Source organism: Python bivittatus, unplaced genomic scaffold (assembly GCF_059951505.1).
Source record: "Python bivittatus isolate LINGU-HERP-01145 unplaced genomic scaffold, Pbiv_v1 ctg000220_np1212, whole genome shotgun sequence".
NCBI classification, from domain to species: domain Eukaryota; kingdom Metazoa; phylum Chordata; class Lepidosauria; order Squamata; family Pythonidae; genus Python; species Python bivittatus.
In genome coordinates, this window is record NW_028277048.1 from 32,367,376 (window position 1) to 32,386,637 (window position 19,262).

Sequence of the window (19,262 nt, forward strand, 5' to 3'; positions counted from 1 at the left end):
GGAAGTGGAAAAAAGAAATGAAATGGCTAGTGACAACAACAGATGCCTGTCTCCTGGCCCTTTGTGCAGTTGGCATCTAAAGAATTTGGTCTAGCTAGCTCCAAGCATTCATACTGCTGATGAGGAAAAGAGATTACTCTTCCTGTCATATGGGTGAGATCTCCTTTCTTTACAGTATGTCATGGTCCAGACTAAGACTCCTTCTCAGTCAAGGAAGACAACCAGATGGCTGCATCCCAAAACTCAGACCCTGTGATTCCAGGCCTCAGCAGTGGTGCTGACCCTGCTCCCCATGCTCGGGATCTAGCAGAACGCTAGGTCTGAGACTGGACCATATAAAGGCAAAGAGGCGTAGGATGCTTGGTCATGCCAAAGAAAGCTAGAACTCAAAGGGCTACTCAGAAGAAACCAGCTGAGGGAATACAGGCTTGATTAAGGCCATTTATTTAGGGAGCAACCTGGGCATGACAAATGTGGACCTGCCTTGATTCCTTGCTACAAAAACATCCCTGTATTTGATTTTATTTCCTTCTGGGTTTTCCCATTCATTTACCCTTTGGACACTATTTCACAGTGAATTTGCTTTTGTGTTCTGACCTTGGCCTGAATTTATGACTATAAAATTTAGCTTGATGGATTTAGTGTGGTAATAACTCAAATAACACACTGCCATTTGTGAGGGTGGGACACTGTGCAGCTAGCTCATTGGAGAAAGGTGGGATCAGGCCAAGAATCTTCTCTGCAGGGGAAGGGGAAGGAAGGGGCTATGTTGCCCAGTTACCCTCTTTAGAGTTGTAACACGCCAAAATAGGAGAATTTGGTGATAAATCACCCATCAAACTCAAGCTCGTGCAAGATGGTAAATTTGCTGCATGATTTTGTACCCTCTACATTAGATTTGCTCTGCCAGTGTCAACATTCAGTTAGCAGCCATTCACTAGAGAAAGTATTTGTATCTCAGGGGCTATGGTTTCCATGAGGATTTGAATGCTAATGCTTCTCATTTGAGCCTTGCTGGGGAAAAGAGTGTTATTAGCTGGAAGGAGTAGGGATTTTTCACCTTAACACGCATAGGACTTTATCTCTCCCTTCTTTTAAGAAGATCTTCAGGTATCTAGCTCTTTGTAAACTTTAAAAAAAAAAACATGCCAGGACAAAGCTATCATAGAGAATCAGCTGTTAATTAATTAAAATTAATTAATTTTTAAATTAAACTAATATTCTAATTCATTTCTTACTTTGTGTTGGTTTAAGATGGTATAGCATCTCTGTCAACCTCTACTACAATTATACACTGACTAATATAAATGGTGAAAATCAGACTTTCTAAATAACTGTATTAGCCTCCCCAAGCTAATACAATCTCCAGATGTGCTGGGATGTGTTTGGCTGGAAATTCTGGAAGTTACAGTTTTGTACATCTGGTGCCAGTTTGGGGAAACCCAGATAATGGCCAATATTTATCTCAAAACAAAATGCAACAGAAATTATTTTCTTTTCAATGTTATCTGATATTCTTCCAAATTTGATTTGCTATTAAATAATTTAAGGGCATATCTTTCAAAGAGTCTTGAAAAATAGGTAACCAATTATTAGGTGCATTTAAAACTTCTATCACCAACTGATTTGTCTCATATACAAGAAGTCTATTTGTGAGGCAAACTGATCTTTTCAGTTTGTATGTGAAAGAAAGAGCAAGCAAGATCAGTAATACTGAAGAAATCATCTCCTAGATAACTTGTCCACCATTACTGAATTGATCTTCTTGTTGCAATACACAAATACAACTTTTTGGGGGTATGATTATCTGTGCTTGCCTCTTTCTTTTTTTACTGATCATTTTTTAAAAGAAAAAAAAGAGCAAACAAACAAAAGGAGCAAAGAAAAAAATTGGTACAAAAATATAATATTTATAAGTGGGCAAAGGAATTACCAAGATTATACAGTTAGTGTCCAGTATATATTTGATTAGAAATTTACCATAAAAAACATTAAATTACTTTTAACTACATTATTTTAACAATGTAACTAAGAATTTAAATCTCTGAGCTAAGTGCCAAAAACTCCACTATTTATTGTTTAAGAATACAAAAAAGAAAGAAAAGAAAAAAAGAAAAAACTACTGAATATATTCATTTCTAACTTCCCCTTTGTTGTAGTCCAACTAATGTACAATATTTATAGACATTTGAATTTTTTTCTGTCTCTGATTTCAATTCTTTAGTTAGTTCTTTTTCTCCTTAAAACCATATTCTAGTACTTATTTTTGACTTGCTGTGTACGGGTAATCCTCAACTTACAACCATTTGTTTAGTGACCATTCAAAATTATGACAGTGCTTAAAAAGTGACTTATGACCAGTCCTTGCACTTACAACCATTGCAGCATCCCCATTGTCATGTGATCAAAATTCGGGCGCTTGGCAACCAGCATGTATTTATACCAGCCTTCCCGGAATATCATTACTTACCCTATTATGTTACATAGTGATAATAAACTGGGAACAACAATCATTCACTAGCTGCTAGGAGATTTCCTTCAAGATCCAATGCAAGCAAGAGAACAGACATCTTCATCTCAATGCTGTAGTCATTATCCCATAATTGACTGCAATTTGTTTTGTTTTTTTGTTTACATTGCTAGCTTTTGGTACCCTGCATGCTAGCTATACCCTCCCCGTTTTCTTGCCCAGCCTGATTTATTAATTTTACAGCTGCTGCTGCTGGAGATGGGGAGATTGAGAGGTCAGTTCTGCAAAACCCAATTACCCCAGAATTTTCTCTGTATAGAAGCAAGACCATCCCAAACTCTCTTCTGTGGTTATTGGTCCTTGCAGAAAGAGGCAACTCCTTGAAGATTTATTCTTTAAAAGACCCCATAGCCACCAAGCCTATCAGTTACAGAAGCCAGCAGCAAGTTATAATTATGGGGTCTACCAGAAAGACCTTACCAGACACCTGTAGCAACACTGAAACACCAAAAAATCAATAGGAGAAGGTAACCAGGATACTGTCCATGGGGACCATGTATAGCTCCTGCAGCTTGGGGAAGGGGTGCAAGTTATTCACCCTATGTTTGCAGATAAAATGTTTATGAATACGTAGTGTGAATTAATCATTAAAGCGACAGCCTTCAAACAAAGGCCACATGAGGCAGAACAAATTAGTCATTTGGCTTTATTCTCAACTCTCCTTGGTTTAAGATTCTCAAGACCTAGATAAGACCTAAAAAGAGTTTTATTTAGGACAGAATGGCCATTAACTTTTTGCCTTATGATATATAGCCTAGATCAGTGCAGATGGTTTGATCCGCCTTAAGAACACTGTGGAGCACCTGCTGCAACTATGTACTTCTGACTGAATTACTGAGATTTTGCTCTTGTTGCAACAGAACTAGAGCAGAATTGCACTAGAAACCAAATCCTCACACTGAGTCTCTCAAGAGTTGACTTGTTATTATGTCATCATGTATTTGCTCAGTCCTTTTATGAGGCAAAAACGTTTTTCTCTCCCACAGACAATACTCCATATAAGTAAATTTTTGAAAAAGTAGATATTCACAATACATGTTTTGACTTCTTTGCAATACTTTCTGAATCCTTATGTACAAAACACACTTTTGAGGGGCAGAGCATTATTCTGTTGTCAACCATTATGTGTTGAAGACAAGCACATTTCCTTGCCCCAAACAACTCAGATACAACCTCAGACGAATGGCTATTTCAAGGACATGGCGCATAGGGATTTTATCAACTAGCCTGACTCGCCACAGATTTATGTTACCTGGTAGTCCTGGTCAGGAAGATGAGCAGAGTTAACTTTTTAGCAGAGAATATAAGATCAAACTACTTCGAAATAAAGGTGGAGAGGTCTTAAAATCTACTTGCTAGCAATTCACACATACTATAGTTAGGGCAGAATACCATCTCCTATCAGACAATACAACATTTGTTCTCAAAGAGCCGGTGTAACACAGTGACTAGTTACTATATTAAAATTCCCACATTTCTGCAATGCAGACTGGGTGACTTTGGATTAATAATTATCAATATATTATATTAATAATAATATAAATATTATATTAGCTTGGCCTACTTCACGGGGCTTTTGTGAAGATTTAATGGTGGAGGGGAAACCGCTCCGAGTGGAAGAAAAGAAGAATATGCGTGTAATTAATTAATTAATAAATAATATACCTGAATAGGGCTCTGGATTCCAAGGCAAAAAGGTGCTTGGAATATATATATACCCGTCTGTATCTCTGCAAACCAAGTACTGTATGCCTTTTCCCAGGAGCCCAGCTGTGCCATTCCAAGAAAAGATGAGGCAGCTTTAAAGAGTTTTAGGCATATCCTTCACACTCCAAAGCCCTTTTTTCTCCTTTGAATCCAAAGCACTGTTCAGGCCTAATATCAACACATGTGGAGGACAAAGGGCTATCCCAACAGCACTTCAAATATCAGCTCTGTGCTGGGTAGAGCAGGACCCCTCACTCAATAAGGAAGGTCTCCTCCTGTACAGGGAATCAATCCAGCGAAATGAGAAGCAGGATAGGACTGGGGTGCACACAAAGCCCATTACTTATGTTCATGTACCTGTTCGGCCATAATATCTACATCAAATTCATATTAGATAAGAAATACAGCCGAAGCTTTTCTTTATTGTTGCTGTTTTCATTTTGCAGGCAACGAGGGCTTTAAAATAAAGGTTGTGAGTAATTTTCCAGGATTTATTTGGCTAAACAAATCTACAAACCTGCTTTGATGGCATCACCTTCACTGCTAATTCCATTTCATTAGCTTGTCACAAACATTTGTTCAGGTAATTATGTTTAGTTAACTAGAACATCTGGGAAAGCAGAATGTTGTGCCAATACTACTTTGCTAACTCATAGCATAATCACTTATAAGCAAATAAGAGCTGCCATGCCACATCAGAACTGGCACACAGCTGTGCCAGTTCAGCACCTCAGATTGTGGTGTTTACCAGCTCTCTGCTTGAGGGACAGGCCAAGGTTTAGAGAAATTTTGGATTACTGGTAGACAACTTGAATGCATGTCCCTCCTTACATCTTGACACTTGGGAGATCATACCTCTCAGAATTCCTAGCATGCAGTTTGTTGTCTATTTCATATCAAGCTTGAGTGGAGAGCAAGCAGTACTAGAATCAGAGTAATGCAATGTCTTTCTGTGCAAATATACTACAATTATTTCCAACATAAATAAGTGGCAAGGCATTGGTGGTGCCTATGTTTTAAATAGCTCTGTGTATCCAGTACGTGATTTATGAATGCTTTCCTTCTGTCCACTTCAGTCATCCAGTTAAAGAACAGTAACAACGCTATTTCATTTAAGTACCCATTCAAAGAGCTAATTTCAAGGTTAAATTATTAAAAGCAAGTACTATAGATATTCACTGAAGGCCAGTTCCTAGTTTGAAATACATTTAGAAGTAACTCACGAATAATTCCAATGCTACAAATTCTGTAGCTCATATCTAATTCCAAAAATAGGCACTCAGCGATACTAGAGGCTACTAGATGCTACAACTGGCCAATATGATATAGCAGCTTTCCCCAACCTGGTCTTCACCCAAACCTGCTGGACTACAACTCCTGTTGCATCTGGAGGACATCAGACTGGCAAAAATTGTGCTGCTAAGTAAAACAATACAGTCATGCGAGAAAGTAAATATAACTTACTGATTTTTTAAAAAAATTTCAACATATTTAAATGTACTATTTGAATGGAGATAAAATAATGATATGTTAAAGAAGAAGAAAAAACTTTACATAGGATGCACTTACTTTTTCACATGACAAAGATAAAAGTGGAATAATCGAACAAAAAACCTATGAAAAATTGTTTTTGCAATCATTTATTCAACAAAAAATTAACAGATACGCCATTTTCTTCTGTGGAAAAAATAAGTACACCCTTGGCTGTAATAACTGAAATTGCCCCCTTTGGCAGAAACAACCTCAAGCAGGCATTTCTTATAACTGTCTATCAATCTCTGACATCAACTGGGAGGAATTTTTTCCCAGAATTTTTTCAGCTGCGTGATGTTGAGGGGTTTCTTGCATGCACGGCCTGTTTCAAATCACTGATGGGATTTAGATCCAGGTTTTGACTTGGCCATTCCAGAACCTTCCATTGATTTTTTTTCAGCCATTCCTTGGTGGATTTACTGAAATGTTTAGGGTCATTGTCATGTTGCAAGTTTCACATTTGGTTGAGCTTCAATCTTCTGACAGATGGTCTCACATTATTCTCAAGCACTCTCCAATACAATGAAGAATTCATAGTGGATTCTATGATGGTGAGTTACCGAGGCCCTGATGCAGCAAAGCAGCCTTATACCATAACATTTCTACCACCATGCTTTACAGCTGGTGTCAGGTTCTTTTAGTGAAATGCTGTCTTTGGTTTTTGCCAAACATGTCTTCTGGTACTGTGGCCAAATAACTCTATCTTTGCCTTGTCTGTCCAGAACATGTTGTTCCCAAGGTCCTGGTCTTTGCCTAGGTATTCATGAGCAAATTTTAGTCTTGCCCTGATGTGCTTTCTGGACAATAAATGTTTCCTCCTGGCACACCTCCAATGTAGATCTAATTTGTGAGGCTTCTTTCTAATGGCAGACTCATGCACTTTGACATCAATAGTGGCGAGAGCTACCTTTAGGTCGTGTGATGAAATTCTGGGATTCTTAGAGACTTCTTTCAGCATCTTGCTTTCTGCTCTCAGGCTGAATTTGCTGGGACAGCCTGGCCTGAACAAGTTGGCAGTTTGAAATCTTCTCCATTTGTAGATGAACTTCTAGACAGTGGAATGATTAATGTCAATTGTTTGGCGATCTCTTTAAACCCTTTCATAGACTTATTGGCATCTCTAACCTTCTTTCTGAAGGCCTCAGAGAGCTCGTTCGATCTAGGCATCATGATACCACAGACTTCAAAGAGCAAATCAAACTAAACATCTCAGGTTTAAATAAGATGAGTTCCTTCCAGATACTCTCCAACAATGTTCTAATCATTTGCACCTGATTTGGTACACCTGATACTAATTTTAGGTATTTGAGGTAGTGATAAATGTAGGGTGTACTTACTTTTTCCACATGCAAAAATTGCATTTATGTTCATTTAAACTACTACAATAGACTACAAAATGTAAATGGTGCATGGTATTTGTTATATTCTATCCCCTTTATCTATTAATATAGTTGATATGAAGATCAAATATCTGTATATTGAAATATGTTGAAAAAGTCAAAAATTTCAGTGGATTGTATTTACTTTTTCACATGATGAAGAAACAGAAGAAGGCAAACTGGATGTCAGAACAAACCGTGGAAATTGCCAAGAAGATAAGAGAAGCCAAAGCCAAAAATCTCAGGAAGGAACTTAACAAAGAGTTTCAGAGACAAGAGGCAGTATTATAGTAACATCTGTAAAGACACTGAAGACAGAAACAGACATGGAAGAACAAGGAAAGTCTTTCAAAAGGTCTCAGAAGGAGGTTCCAACCTTGAATTAGTATGCTAAAGGATGCCAATGGATAATACAGTAGTAACCAATTCAAAGGATATCAAAGAAAGATGGAAGCAGTACACTAAAATAAAGTTCAATAGATATGTCAACATGCAAGATACCTTAGAAGATGTTCCATACTTACAAGAACCTCTAATACTAGAAGATGAAGTTAGATCAGCACTCTGGTCATTACCAAGTCAGAAGGCTACAGGAACTGATGGAATGCCCACTGAAATATGGTAAGCAACAGAAGAAGATTCAGTAAAGGTACTAACCAAACTTTGCCAGCAAATCTGGAGAATGACACAGTGGCCAACAGATTGGAAGAGGTCAATCTACATCCTAATACCAAAAAAAAAGGAGACTTGACAGAGTGTGCAAACTATCGTACAATATCCTTAATTTCATATGCTAGTAAAATAATGCTTAGGATCATCCAACACAGACTAGAGCTCTACATGGAAAAAGAGATGCCAGATGTCCAAGGAACAAGAGACATTAGTTCTAACAGATGCTGGATAACTGAGAAAGCCAAAGAACATGAAAAAGAAGTCAATACTGTATGTGCTTCATTGATTATCGAAAAGCTTTTGATTGTGTCAATCATGTCAAACTGCGGAATGTGCTTAGAAAAATGGGAATCCCAGAACATCTCATTGTGCTCATGAGAAACCCATCTACAGGTTAGGATGCCACAGTATGGACAAAGCACGAAAAAACAGACTGGCTCCAAGTTGGCAAAAGAGTGAGACAAGGATATATACTCTCCCCTTATTTATTGTTGTTATTATTATTATTATTATATTTTTATCCTGCCTTTTCAACCTATATGCTGAATATATATTAAGGGAAGCTTGATTGGAAAAAGATGAGTGTAGTTTTAAAACTGGTGGAGGAAACATCAATAACCTGTGCTATGTTGATGCCACTACTCTAATAGCTAAAAAATGCAAAGTATCTGCAAGGCCTACTAATAAAAGTCAAGGAACATAATGAAAAAATGGGACTAAAATTAAATATAAAGAAGACCAACTAATGACAACAGGTAGAACAACCACCCTTAGAACTGATAATGAAGATATCAAAGTGCTAGATAGCGTCTGCCTTTTAGGATCAACCATCAACAAAAAAGAAACAAGCAGTCAAGAAATATGCCCCAGACTAGCACTTGGTAGAACATGACGGTCTTGGAAAAGATATGCAGATGCTGTGACATGTCTATACCTACAAAGATCAGAATAGTGCAAGCCATGATATTCCTTTTCACTCAATGGAAATGAAAGTTGGAATTTGAAGAAGCAGGATAGGAAGACACTTTTGAATTTTGGTGTTGGAGAACACTCCTGAGAATACCATGGACAGACAAGAAAACAAGTAAATGGATCATCAAACAAATCAACCCAGAGTTCTTGCTTGAGGCACAAATGACCAGGCTCAAATTATCCTACTTCGGACACATTATGTGAAGACCTAGCTTTCTGGAGAAGACTCTAATGCTGGGAAAGGTGGAAGGAAAGAGAAGAAGAGGAGGACCAGCAGCAAGGAGAATGGACTCAGTTACAGTGGTGATGGTGCACTGTTGAAAGACCTGAAAGATCAGTTTAGGGACAGATTGTCATGGAGAAAAATCTCTGTGATGGCAAACAGTCAACACCAATTTCATGGTACATAATCAATCAATCAATCAATCAATCAATCAATCAATCAATCAACCAAGGTATAAGAACCAAATTAGCATTACCTTTTCTAGCAATGTAAATTACTATTGAGATCACATTAGGCAAAGTTAATGCTCAATAGCCCTATGAACAGTTCCTGATCATTACTCTCTTCCCTACACATTCACTGGGAAAAGAAACACCTCTGCAGTCAAAACTAGAGTTATGCAGGTATAGTCTGACTCTTGGCTGTGTATATTTGTTGCAGTGCAGTGTATGTCACAATAATGTAAAGGAAGCACACAGGTGGTTCTGTATATTTTGTTCATTCCAAACCACCCACCATCTCAGCTTATATCTGAGCAGAAAAAGCTAATCTAATATAGTGGTTAGATTGTATCAGACAGGGACAATCTCAGTCTGATCTTGGCTAATCAACATAGCCTACCTTACAGGGTTCTTATGAAGATAAAATTGATAGTAGAGAGAATCATGAATACCACCCTGAGCCCTTTGGAAGAAAGACAAGACATACATATGAAAATAAATAATTGCTTTGCATGTGGTACAATGACCCATTTACTAATGGTGATAATTAGTGTTACCAATGTACCCTCATTTAATAACAGTATCTTCTATTGGTGAAATGCAATAGTCATTAATTTTATTTGGCAGCATGTCAGGTTTTAGAACACACTATTAAAACTGCATGGTCTACCTTCCCAGTGCTTGCTTTCTGTTACTACTAAGAACTGTAGATATTTTCACTGCATTCAGTAAATTACATAGCATAAAAGAAGTGTTTCGGCTCTGCTGTAAGCTTATTTATCCAGTTGCAAGTGTTCCTTAATATTTCTTAAAGAATGAGAATAGAAATTCTAATATAAATGTCATTCACAAAGAGAAATATCTGCATATTTGATACTGAATTTATCTTCTAAATATTGTAAAGATTTTAGAATCCATACACTTGTTAAGTTAAATTTTACAAATACATCCTAGTCAAGCCACATCTGATTATTAAGAGGCCCTTAAACAGAAATGTCAGGGAAACTGAAATGAACTTGCACATCCTACTGTTATTCAGGTCAATATCAATTTAACATATAATATGAGGAAATTTTTAGTTAAATACAGAAATTAGACCTATTGCTGCAGACCAGTACATGGGCAAGTCTAAACTGTATACGGTTGGAAGCAAACTCCAGTAAGATTAATAAGACTTACACCAGAGTAAAAATAGTTGAGATAAGGCTTTGAAAGTAACAACATCATATAAAAAAGCAATGACTCTGCAGGAGATAAGTGTTAAATCCACAGTTTAAAATGCCATCTAATGTCTGCCACATCTGAATTCCAAACAAAATTTTTTAAAGAAACAGTAACAATCTTTCATTACCATTTGGACCACTGAGTTTAACTTATTGAATTATTTCAGGAAATTATTCTCTTTGTGAGTATACCACAGGACCCATGCCATTTAAACAATGTTATGATTTCTATTTTTAAGGTCTCTTTGGTTGAAAGGTTATTTATTCAGCATCAGTTGCTCATAATAAGCTAATGTCTTTGAAAATGCATGATCATATTGTTTGCTTTCAATCATTTTTGGGGGGTGGGGTTGTGATTTAGGAGGATAAAAATAACTGAAGTCTAAGACTGGGAAACTGCAATTTAAGAAGTTGAGATGTGACCTTCTGTGATAGTACAGTAACATCATCTAACCATGAATACATTACAAGGGTAATTTTTTGTGTTTTTAGATGTACTGCACAACTGAATCATTGGACGTTATTTGAGAATAATGGAAGTTTGTCCAAATCATGTGTAGGATAGCCTTTGCCTGGTCTAGAGTATGTTACTGCTACCAAATTACCTTTGCTGAGACTATGTATCCATCAAAGTTCTTGTAATATTCTGCCAGTTTACGAAAACCATTTGAATTTCCAGCATCTGAAATGTGGAAAGTAATCCTGCAAAGTCTACTGAATACAGCAGGGATTTGCTAATGAAAATAAATACAGCAAGCTGAAGAAAGAAACACATTCTGATTTCACAGAGTATTTCATGGTTTGAGTCAAGTGCCATTAAGAATGTATTGAAGACATGTGTCCTTTATGAAATTAGCTCACTAAACTATTTTTATTTATTTTATTATTTAGATATCCCACTGAAGTCTCTCACTTTTATAATAAAAACACCAAGTCTTTAACACCAAAACAGTTTGTCTCTCTCTCATTCTCCATCTCTTTTATCCTTTAAATGGCAGTACTGAAATAAAATTCTACTCCATTTTCTCCTCCCCACCTCTGAATCCAACAAACCAAGGACAAACCTTTCTTAATTTGAACATGTAATAGAACATCCAAGCATTGGTATTCCTTGCTACCAGATGATCTATTGACCTCTGCTTATCAAAATGGATGAAAGCAAAGGAGCATATGCACAGAGAGGGTTTCATGCAGAGGGTATCTATGAAGGAAGTTTCTCTTCAAAGCTTGATTGCTGCTCTGGAGCAAAGGTTGGTCCTAGGAAAGGGAATTCCTGATGCATGCAAAAGGTGAAATATGTTAAGCCAAGAAGCACCATCTGTTCTATTTCCCAGGCCTCCCACTGCCAAATGATGTTGCATATAAGATGCATCTAAGATATACTGTATAGATATTTCAGTTACTGAATCACTCCTAATTAGCCCTCTCTGCTGCTGTACCCTTTCAACAAGGCATACTGTGGAAGGAGGGTGCTGCCTGGGTGGCCTACTGGTAAATTTCTCTGGGCTCCATCTTTCTGATTTCACTCTTGTGGAAAGAGTTAGCCAAAAAAACTTTGAGAAACTGCCTAATTAAGAATTGAGTCTGGAGAAATAAATTCATTTCTCCTTAAACCAAAATGCATATTATCATGTTTAATAAAACAGGCATTCAGGTCTAAGTGGCTTGTATAAGTGGTTTTTTGGTTTTGTTTTATAAACTAAAGTTATGGTGATATGAATGCCTACCGATGTAAATATGCTTAAATTTGGGCTGTGTCTTTAAATATTTTAAATCTTTACAGAAAACACAAAGGAAGTTGTTCTTCATGGGTATCCAAAAGGAATGACGCACATGGTATGATGTCATGACTCAAAACCTACAACTTATATGCTTGTTTCAGACACTGGAACACAAGTACGTATGGGCAGTATTTGCACTGCGACAGTACCGCACACAAAATAGATCATTTTGATATAAACTTAGTTTGCTGCTGATGCCCATGAAATCATTAACTGCTAGAACCTACTTACAAAATAAATAAAAGTTCTGGAATTATTCCTGGTTTCCTTTGTGTCACTTCTGCACTGTCTGTCATTTAGAAGAAGCTCAAACATCTACTTTGCCAAGTTTTGTGTGCTAACTTGTGATGACAGAATTAGAGACACATAAGCTTATATGCCACAAGTGTTGTTTTGGAAAGAAGCACACATATACCTCTAGCATCAAAATGAAATAAAAAGGGAATGGATTTTTTCACCCAGCTTCACTTCTATCCACCCATATCTCATTCTTAATGTGGCAAGTCTATTGACCAATGATGCTGGAACAAGGGTTGCTGGAGCTTGGCAACACATAAGAGCACTGTGATGAATTTTTGTGCCACAGGCTCAGCAGTCTGGCCTGGCATTTCTTCCCTCTCTTCCATGGTTTGTCTTGCCAAAGTTTCAGCAACTCATGTACTTTCTTGTAAGATGCATCTTTCACCATTCTAGCTTAGCTTGGTGAAGGCAAATTAGGAGAGCCGTGAGGTTGAGATTTGAGACAAACATGTCTTAAATCAAGGCCTTGCTAACCCTTGCTAACATCTCAGAAAGACTCAGTTGTCAGAAAGACTGACTAGATGCAGTAATCCTTTAGCTGAACCCTACTTATGCTCTGTGCTCACTCCAAACAGAAGTGGGTAAGATGTTGAGTGGGGCATGTAAGTTAGTTAGCTGGCCAGTAAGCCTTCCCATGATAGTCATGTCACCAGAGAGTGGAGGGTCCAATTTTTATCTATCTATCTATCTATCTATCTATCTATCTATCTATCTATCTATCTATCTATCTATCTATCTATCTATCATGAGGAGGTTGGGTATTTCCACACATTTCTCAGGGGCCTTGTGTTCCTATTTTCAACCTCATTTTTTAGTTTTTCAGCCAAAACCATGCCTTTGTAATCTGGGGTAAACTTTGGCTACTAAATTTCAGTGGCACAATCTCAGGTTATTTTGGAGGGTGGATGCAAATGAGGGGCTGCAGCTGCTCTTTGGTTGTCCACTCTTGCTTTAGGAGGTACAATGGAAAGGATTAGATCTGCCAAATTGCACAGAAAGACACATGTAAGCAAATGATTCAGGAGAAGGCACTTTCACTTCCTCATGATCACTGCCTTTCTCTGGAGTCCAGAACGATTATGCAAATACTTTGCTGACACTTCCTTTCATTTGCTTACCTATAACCAAAAATAAGAAATCTTTACTTTTTAGTTGTCACTCATTTTATATTGGTAAACCACCAAATCAAACAAACTCCCTGTGATTTACAAGCAGATAAAATCAAAATACCCATAAAATTATAAAGGTTCAACAGTCAATGACAAATAAAACAGTAACCATAGGCACCAGCCCCAGCATATATATCAGCAATTCTTACACCTTGAAGACCTGACAGAAAAGTTATGTTTTGACAGCTTTCTGGAATGATGCCAAGGTGGGTATCTACTGGGCCTCACCCAAGAAGACCGTTCTACAAGGTGGGGGCCGCCATAGACAACACCTTCATGTCACATATGTGTGGAAGTATTAACATCCCCATTTGGGACAGTTCCATGTGGAGGAGGCAGACCTGAAAATACCTTGGATCCAAGCTATGTAAGACTTTTTATGTTAAAACCAATACTTTGAATGGTACATGGAAACTCCTGGAACCCAGTTCAGTGCCTGCAACACTGACATTAGATGGCTGATCAGTACATAGGCTGCTGCATTTGTACAAACAGTACTTTAACTGAATATTTGTAAAAGGCAGCCCATGTAAAATATGCTGTAGTCTAGTCTAATAGTGATGAGGACATGAGTTAGTAACATCAGGGCCTCCCACTTCAGATAGGGCATCAGCAAAATATGGGTGTTGGCTTTCTTGAACCTGAACTCCACTGTCAAATACAGCAGGACTCGTAATACAAGAGGACTCCAAAATCTAACTTGCTTCATTGAGACAAGGGCAGCCCAGTCATTTATAACCAGACCTGATAGCCAGATGGTTTCTGGATATACAGCAACTTTGTCTTAGTAGGATTCAACTTCAGCCTGTTTCACTTTCACAACCTCCAGACACCAAATCTAGACTACCACAGCATCTCCAGTCTGCACAGTGTGGTGATATACAACTAGATATCAACACCTCAAACTGACACATAACCTATCCCAGCTATTTCATGTAGATGTTAAAGGATAGAGATGGAGGGGCCAAACCATGCAGCATTCCACATGGGAGTGCTCCCAAGGTCAACCTCTCTTCTCTCTCTCTCCTCCCCCCATGCAACTGCCTAGGAATTTGCAGAACCTTCCCCATAACCCTAACACTTGCAGGTAATCCAGAACCATGATCAATGGTAAAAAAAATACTGGTAAGAGGTACTAACAAAGGTGATCCACAAAAGCGACTACACCTACAGTATTTCTGTCCAATGCCCAGGCCTTAACCCTGACTGAGAGGGTTCTAGGGAACTCTGTAACTGAAGTCCCACCCACCTTTCTTGTGAAGCAGTGGTTGAAGACAACACAGTAGTTGTCCAATATATACAGATCCAGGGAAGGCTTCTTCAGGAGGACCACTCCACCACTTCTTCCAAAGCATCCAGCACAACTCACTGTACCAAGGAGACACTGAACATTTCTTGACACCAGATACTCATCCCACCCTGCCAGCAGCTGCCCAAAGGGGCCACCTGGTAGAGCTTTTATGAAAAGCACTCTATCCACTTCATCAGAGTCTACAGACCAAAATGAATCCTAGGTGACACTACAAGATGCTACTCCAGTCACCACTTCAGACACTGCCTATGAAGAGTAAAGCCTTTTGAGTTTGAGTGATTTTTCTTGTATAAACATGCCACAGTGTGGCAGGCCTTTCTATCTGCCATTTCCCACAGGGAGCAGGCTATCTGAAATAGAGGTGCTGGACAAACAACCTGCTGATACCGTAAGTTCACAGTAGTACTGATGCTTGATGCAGCCTCAGATTGTTAGTTCAGTTTTGGCTTTTTCTACTACTCCTGTCATCTATTCTATTGCTTCATCTCTCAGAGCTCCTTGTAAACCAAGGAACATCCCAGATTGGTGACAGAGGCTACTTGGGGGCAATTACATGAAGTATTCTGGTCATCTCCAACTCCAACTCTCAACAAGGCACTCAGTGGAACTGCCTGACAGATTTCTGGAAAAATCACCAAGCATTCACTGGAATCTATAAGTTACCTAGTATGAACCATCTTAATCAGCCCATCATCCCTGCAGTGGTCTTAGAAAGTAGGAAATCTAATATGGGCCAGAAAGTAATCTGACCATGGCAAAGGATCAAACTAACATCCTCCATCTTCAGATCACCCACCAACTGCTCTGAATCAAAGACAAGAACAAACATATGTCCTTTTGTATGTGACAGGTAAGAGATTACCTGGGAGAAGCTCATTGCTGCTATAGAGGCCATGAACTCCTGAGCCTTCCCAGATTTCTTCTATGCCCAGCATGGAGGTGGAAGTCCCCCAACACCAGCCCAGCAATGAAGTCCAGAGGTTCAGAAAGGGCTCCTGTAAGGCAGCAGGGCAACCAGTACATAAACAGGATGCTCAGCTTGTCCTTAGAGCTCAGCCGCACGCCCAGTCACTGTCACCCAAAGAACAGAAGCCAAGTTATCTCTCATGATCCTCACTACCCATCCTCCCCAGCTTTAGCATCACAGAATTTACAGAATTAGAGGTTCCAACATCCTTCGCTGTATACCATGTGGAGTGGGACTGCTGGGAATCATATAATTCAGTGATATCTAAAGGACACTCTCCCCATTCTAGAGATTTTTGGAGATCTCAGAGAGAATATGAGTTCTGAATAATTCCTCATCTTCTTTCTACTTGCTGGCTGTGTTGGTTAGGGCTTATAGAATTATAATGCAAAACACACCTGGAAGACACTAAATTGTCTACTGCTTATCTAAATCATGAAACAGAGAGCCCAGTTCCCAACATTGGCAGACAGAAAGTTAAAAGGTGGTAGCGTAGGGAAAGGAAGAAATTGGAAAAGAAGGGGGACAAAGGGCTTATCCAGATAATTCAATTTTTCTCCAGATATCCCATCTCTACAATTCTGTCACATATATATCAGAAAAGGTTGCCTTTGGATCACCCAGGGTAATGGAAGGACCAGCTATGACTTCCACTGACTCATCATTGTCCCAGAGCAGCCATCTCACTCAATTTCCTGAGTTCCTCCTTTGGGAAGACAGGAGTGAGGAATGTGTTCATTGAGTCAACTTTCCCCTACTATTCCCATCCAGAGAGAGAGGATAAACAAGCCACTCAAAGACAAAGGTCAAAGAGTGGGGTTACAGAGGTAAGGACTATTTCCTCTTTTCCCCTGCCTGCACTGTGTCCTGGGGAAGGTACAGCAAAGGGTCCATTCTGAAGCTGGATTTTGTAATGCTTGGTGCTGCTGTGCTATCAAAAGGAAGGGGCAACACCACAAGCCTCATCCTCTTCATTAGGCCACCCTGAAACAGCACATGATCTATTTAACTTAGCACCCTTGCTGACCTCTTTCTGGGATTATGGCATGTTTAGGAAAAAGATCACCAGTGAGTGGGAGGCTAACCCCCCCCCCCCCAATTGGCATGGTGCTAAAGCTACTCCATAATTCAGAATCGGCTCAATGTTGAATTGAAATTATTATTTGATCATGATGAACTTCATTAATAATTTGTCATCTGCTTAAGGAAAGTGTCACTGAAAAATGAAATAGTTGCATATTCTTTTGAAGGACCTCCTAAGACTCAGATGTGTCATACTTGACAGAAACTCTCTAGCTGAACCTTCCCCAATGTGAGCGTTTCCCCCTCTGCTGAGCTCCTACAATTTCCAGTTAGCATGCTAGTTGGGGATTCTGTAAGCATCATTCTAGCTCAGATGAAGGGTACCAGGTTGGAGAATGTTTGATTAGCTCATACACAGACATGTATGCATTCATAAGTAAAGGGATGTCTTTACTATTCTATAGATACCAGTAAAGCCTCTCTCTTTGTCTCGCTCTCCCCCTAGATTTCTTACCCACTTTTTTTTTTTTTAATCTACTCTTCTGCATTTCTTTCAATGTTGGGTAAGCTAAAGTGCCCAGGAAAAAGGGCTAAGACCCAGCAAGGCTGGGTTGGAGAAAAGCAGACACCTAGGGTTAAGCATCACTCCCTCTGTCCGGTTCCCATAGCAATCAGAGAGACATCGGTTGCCAAGGCAACAACATCCTCCTTCCCAGACAGCATCAGAGCAGAAGTACCAACTCGGCTGCGGCCAGCTGTATCTGGAGGAGTGTGTGTGTGTGTGTGTATGTGTGTGTGTGTGTGTGAGTGAGAGAGAGTGAGAGAGAGACAGAGACAGAGACAGAGAGAGAGAGAGAGAGATGCGATTGCAGGGAAACCTGAAACTCCCAGTCCCTTGGCCAACCTCCGGTCTCACATGAAAGCCTTGCATTGTTCCTCACTAGCCATTCCGACCGAGGAAGTTGGGCACTTTTCCTGAATCTTTTTTCCTGCTTTCTTTGTTTCCCCTACGATCGTTCCCGCACATCCGCGCGCAGACGGAGCGAGCCCTCAACCACGTTCCCGCCTCGCCCCGCAAGTCTCTGGAGCTCGCGCTCGCCATTCCAGCCGGGGCTACCTTCAATACAGCAGAACCTCCAGAGGCCGGAGTGGGTGAGGTCGCCCTTCACTTTTTTCGGTTGGCTTTGTGCCGTCTCGTCCGTGGCAGTGACATTGGTCCCGTTGCAGAGGTTGGCGCTCGAGTAGAGCCAATAGTCGGTGCCGATAGCGATGGTCATGAGGCTGAAGGCGGCGAAGGCACCCACCGTGGTCAGCAGCATCTGGATCCCACGGTCGCACCACACCATGGTGCTTCATGCTCCACCCGACGGGCTCAGGGGGCAGCAAGAGACAGACGCAGTCGAACACTGCCTACCCCCCGCCGCGCCCGAGCAGCGGCTTCCCCTCCTTCCCGCTCCTCTTTCTCCCCCTCTCCTCCCTCCTTCCATCTACCCAGGACGTAGCAAAGAAGCCGAGACATGGGCGGAGGGGAAGGGAGGGCGCGCCAAAAGATTCGCGCCAAAGCACAGCCAAAAAGAGAACAAAAAAGTGGCCTTCTGAAAGGTCTCCGCCCTTTCAGGGGCGAGAGGAGCCGCGACGTTGCCAGCCGGTGCCCCTACCAGCCACTTGGGCTGCTTTGCCTCGTGGCAGTCCCTCGCCTGTCCGCGGGCGCTCTCTCCAGCGTGCCACGCGCACAGCGGCACACGCCGCGAGTTGCCTCTTCCCGCCGCCTAAATTCGGCGGAGGAAGAGGAGGCGGGGCGCCTGAAAGCCCTCGAGGCTGCTCAGGCTCCGCCTCCTCCTGAGCCAGGGGGCAACGGGAGGAAGAAGGGGGCGAGGGTCGAAGTTTGGCCGCGCGCGCGCCCCTCCAAACAGCCGCCTCGAGGCGTTGGCGAGCCGCGTGCAGGTGGAAGGAGATGTGTTTCCGCGTGGTGGGAACGACTGAAGAATTTGCTTGAAAGGGGCGGGAATGGGTGGCGAGGTTTTTCAGAAAACTAGAAGCCCGTAGTAGCCTGGATTTCGAGGCAATTCCCTCTGTAATCTACTCTGAAGAGTCTTGTGAATGAAACCTGTCTGATTTCTGTCTCAAACTTATGTCCGTGCTTTCCTGGCCACTATTTCTTTCAGGCTAGAAGGTGCCAAAAAGAGGGAGCAGGTTTACTTAGAGCAGAGATTCAAACTCAGATCATCCTAAGATCAGTATTAGCCAAAG

General features: G+C 40.4%; 1 protein-coding gene across 1 annotated transcript in view; it reads right to left on the reverse strand.

Moving 5' to 3' along the window:
- Positions 1 to 18,358, reverse strand: part of CACNG4 (calcium voltage-gated channel auxiliary subunit gamma 4) — a 79,115-nt gene extending 60,757 nt beyond the window's left edge. The window contains exon 1 of the mRNA XM_007434107.2: positions 18,130 to 18,358. Within this exon, the coding sequence (XP_007434169.1) occupies positions 18,130 to 18,358 (229 nt within the window). The remainder of the gene's footprint in view (positions 1 to 18,129) is intronic.
- Between the last annotated feature and the right edge of the window lie 904 nt (positions 18,359 to 19,262).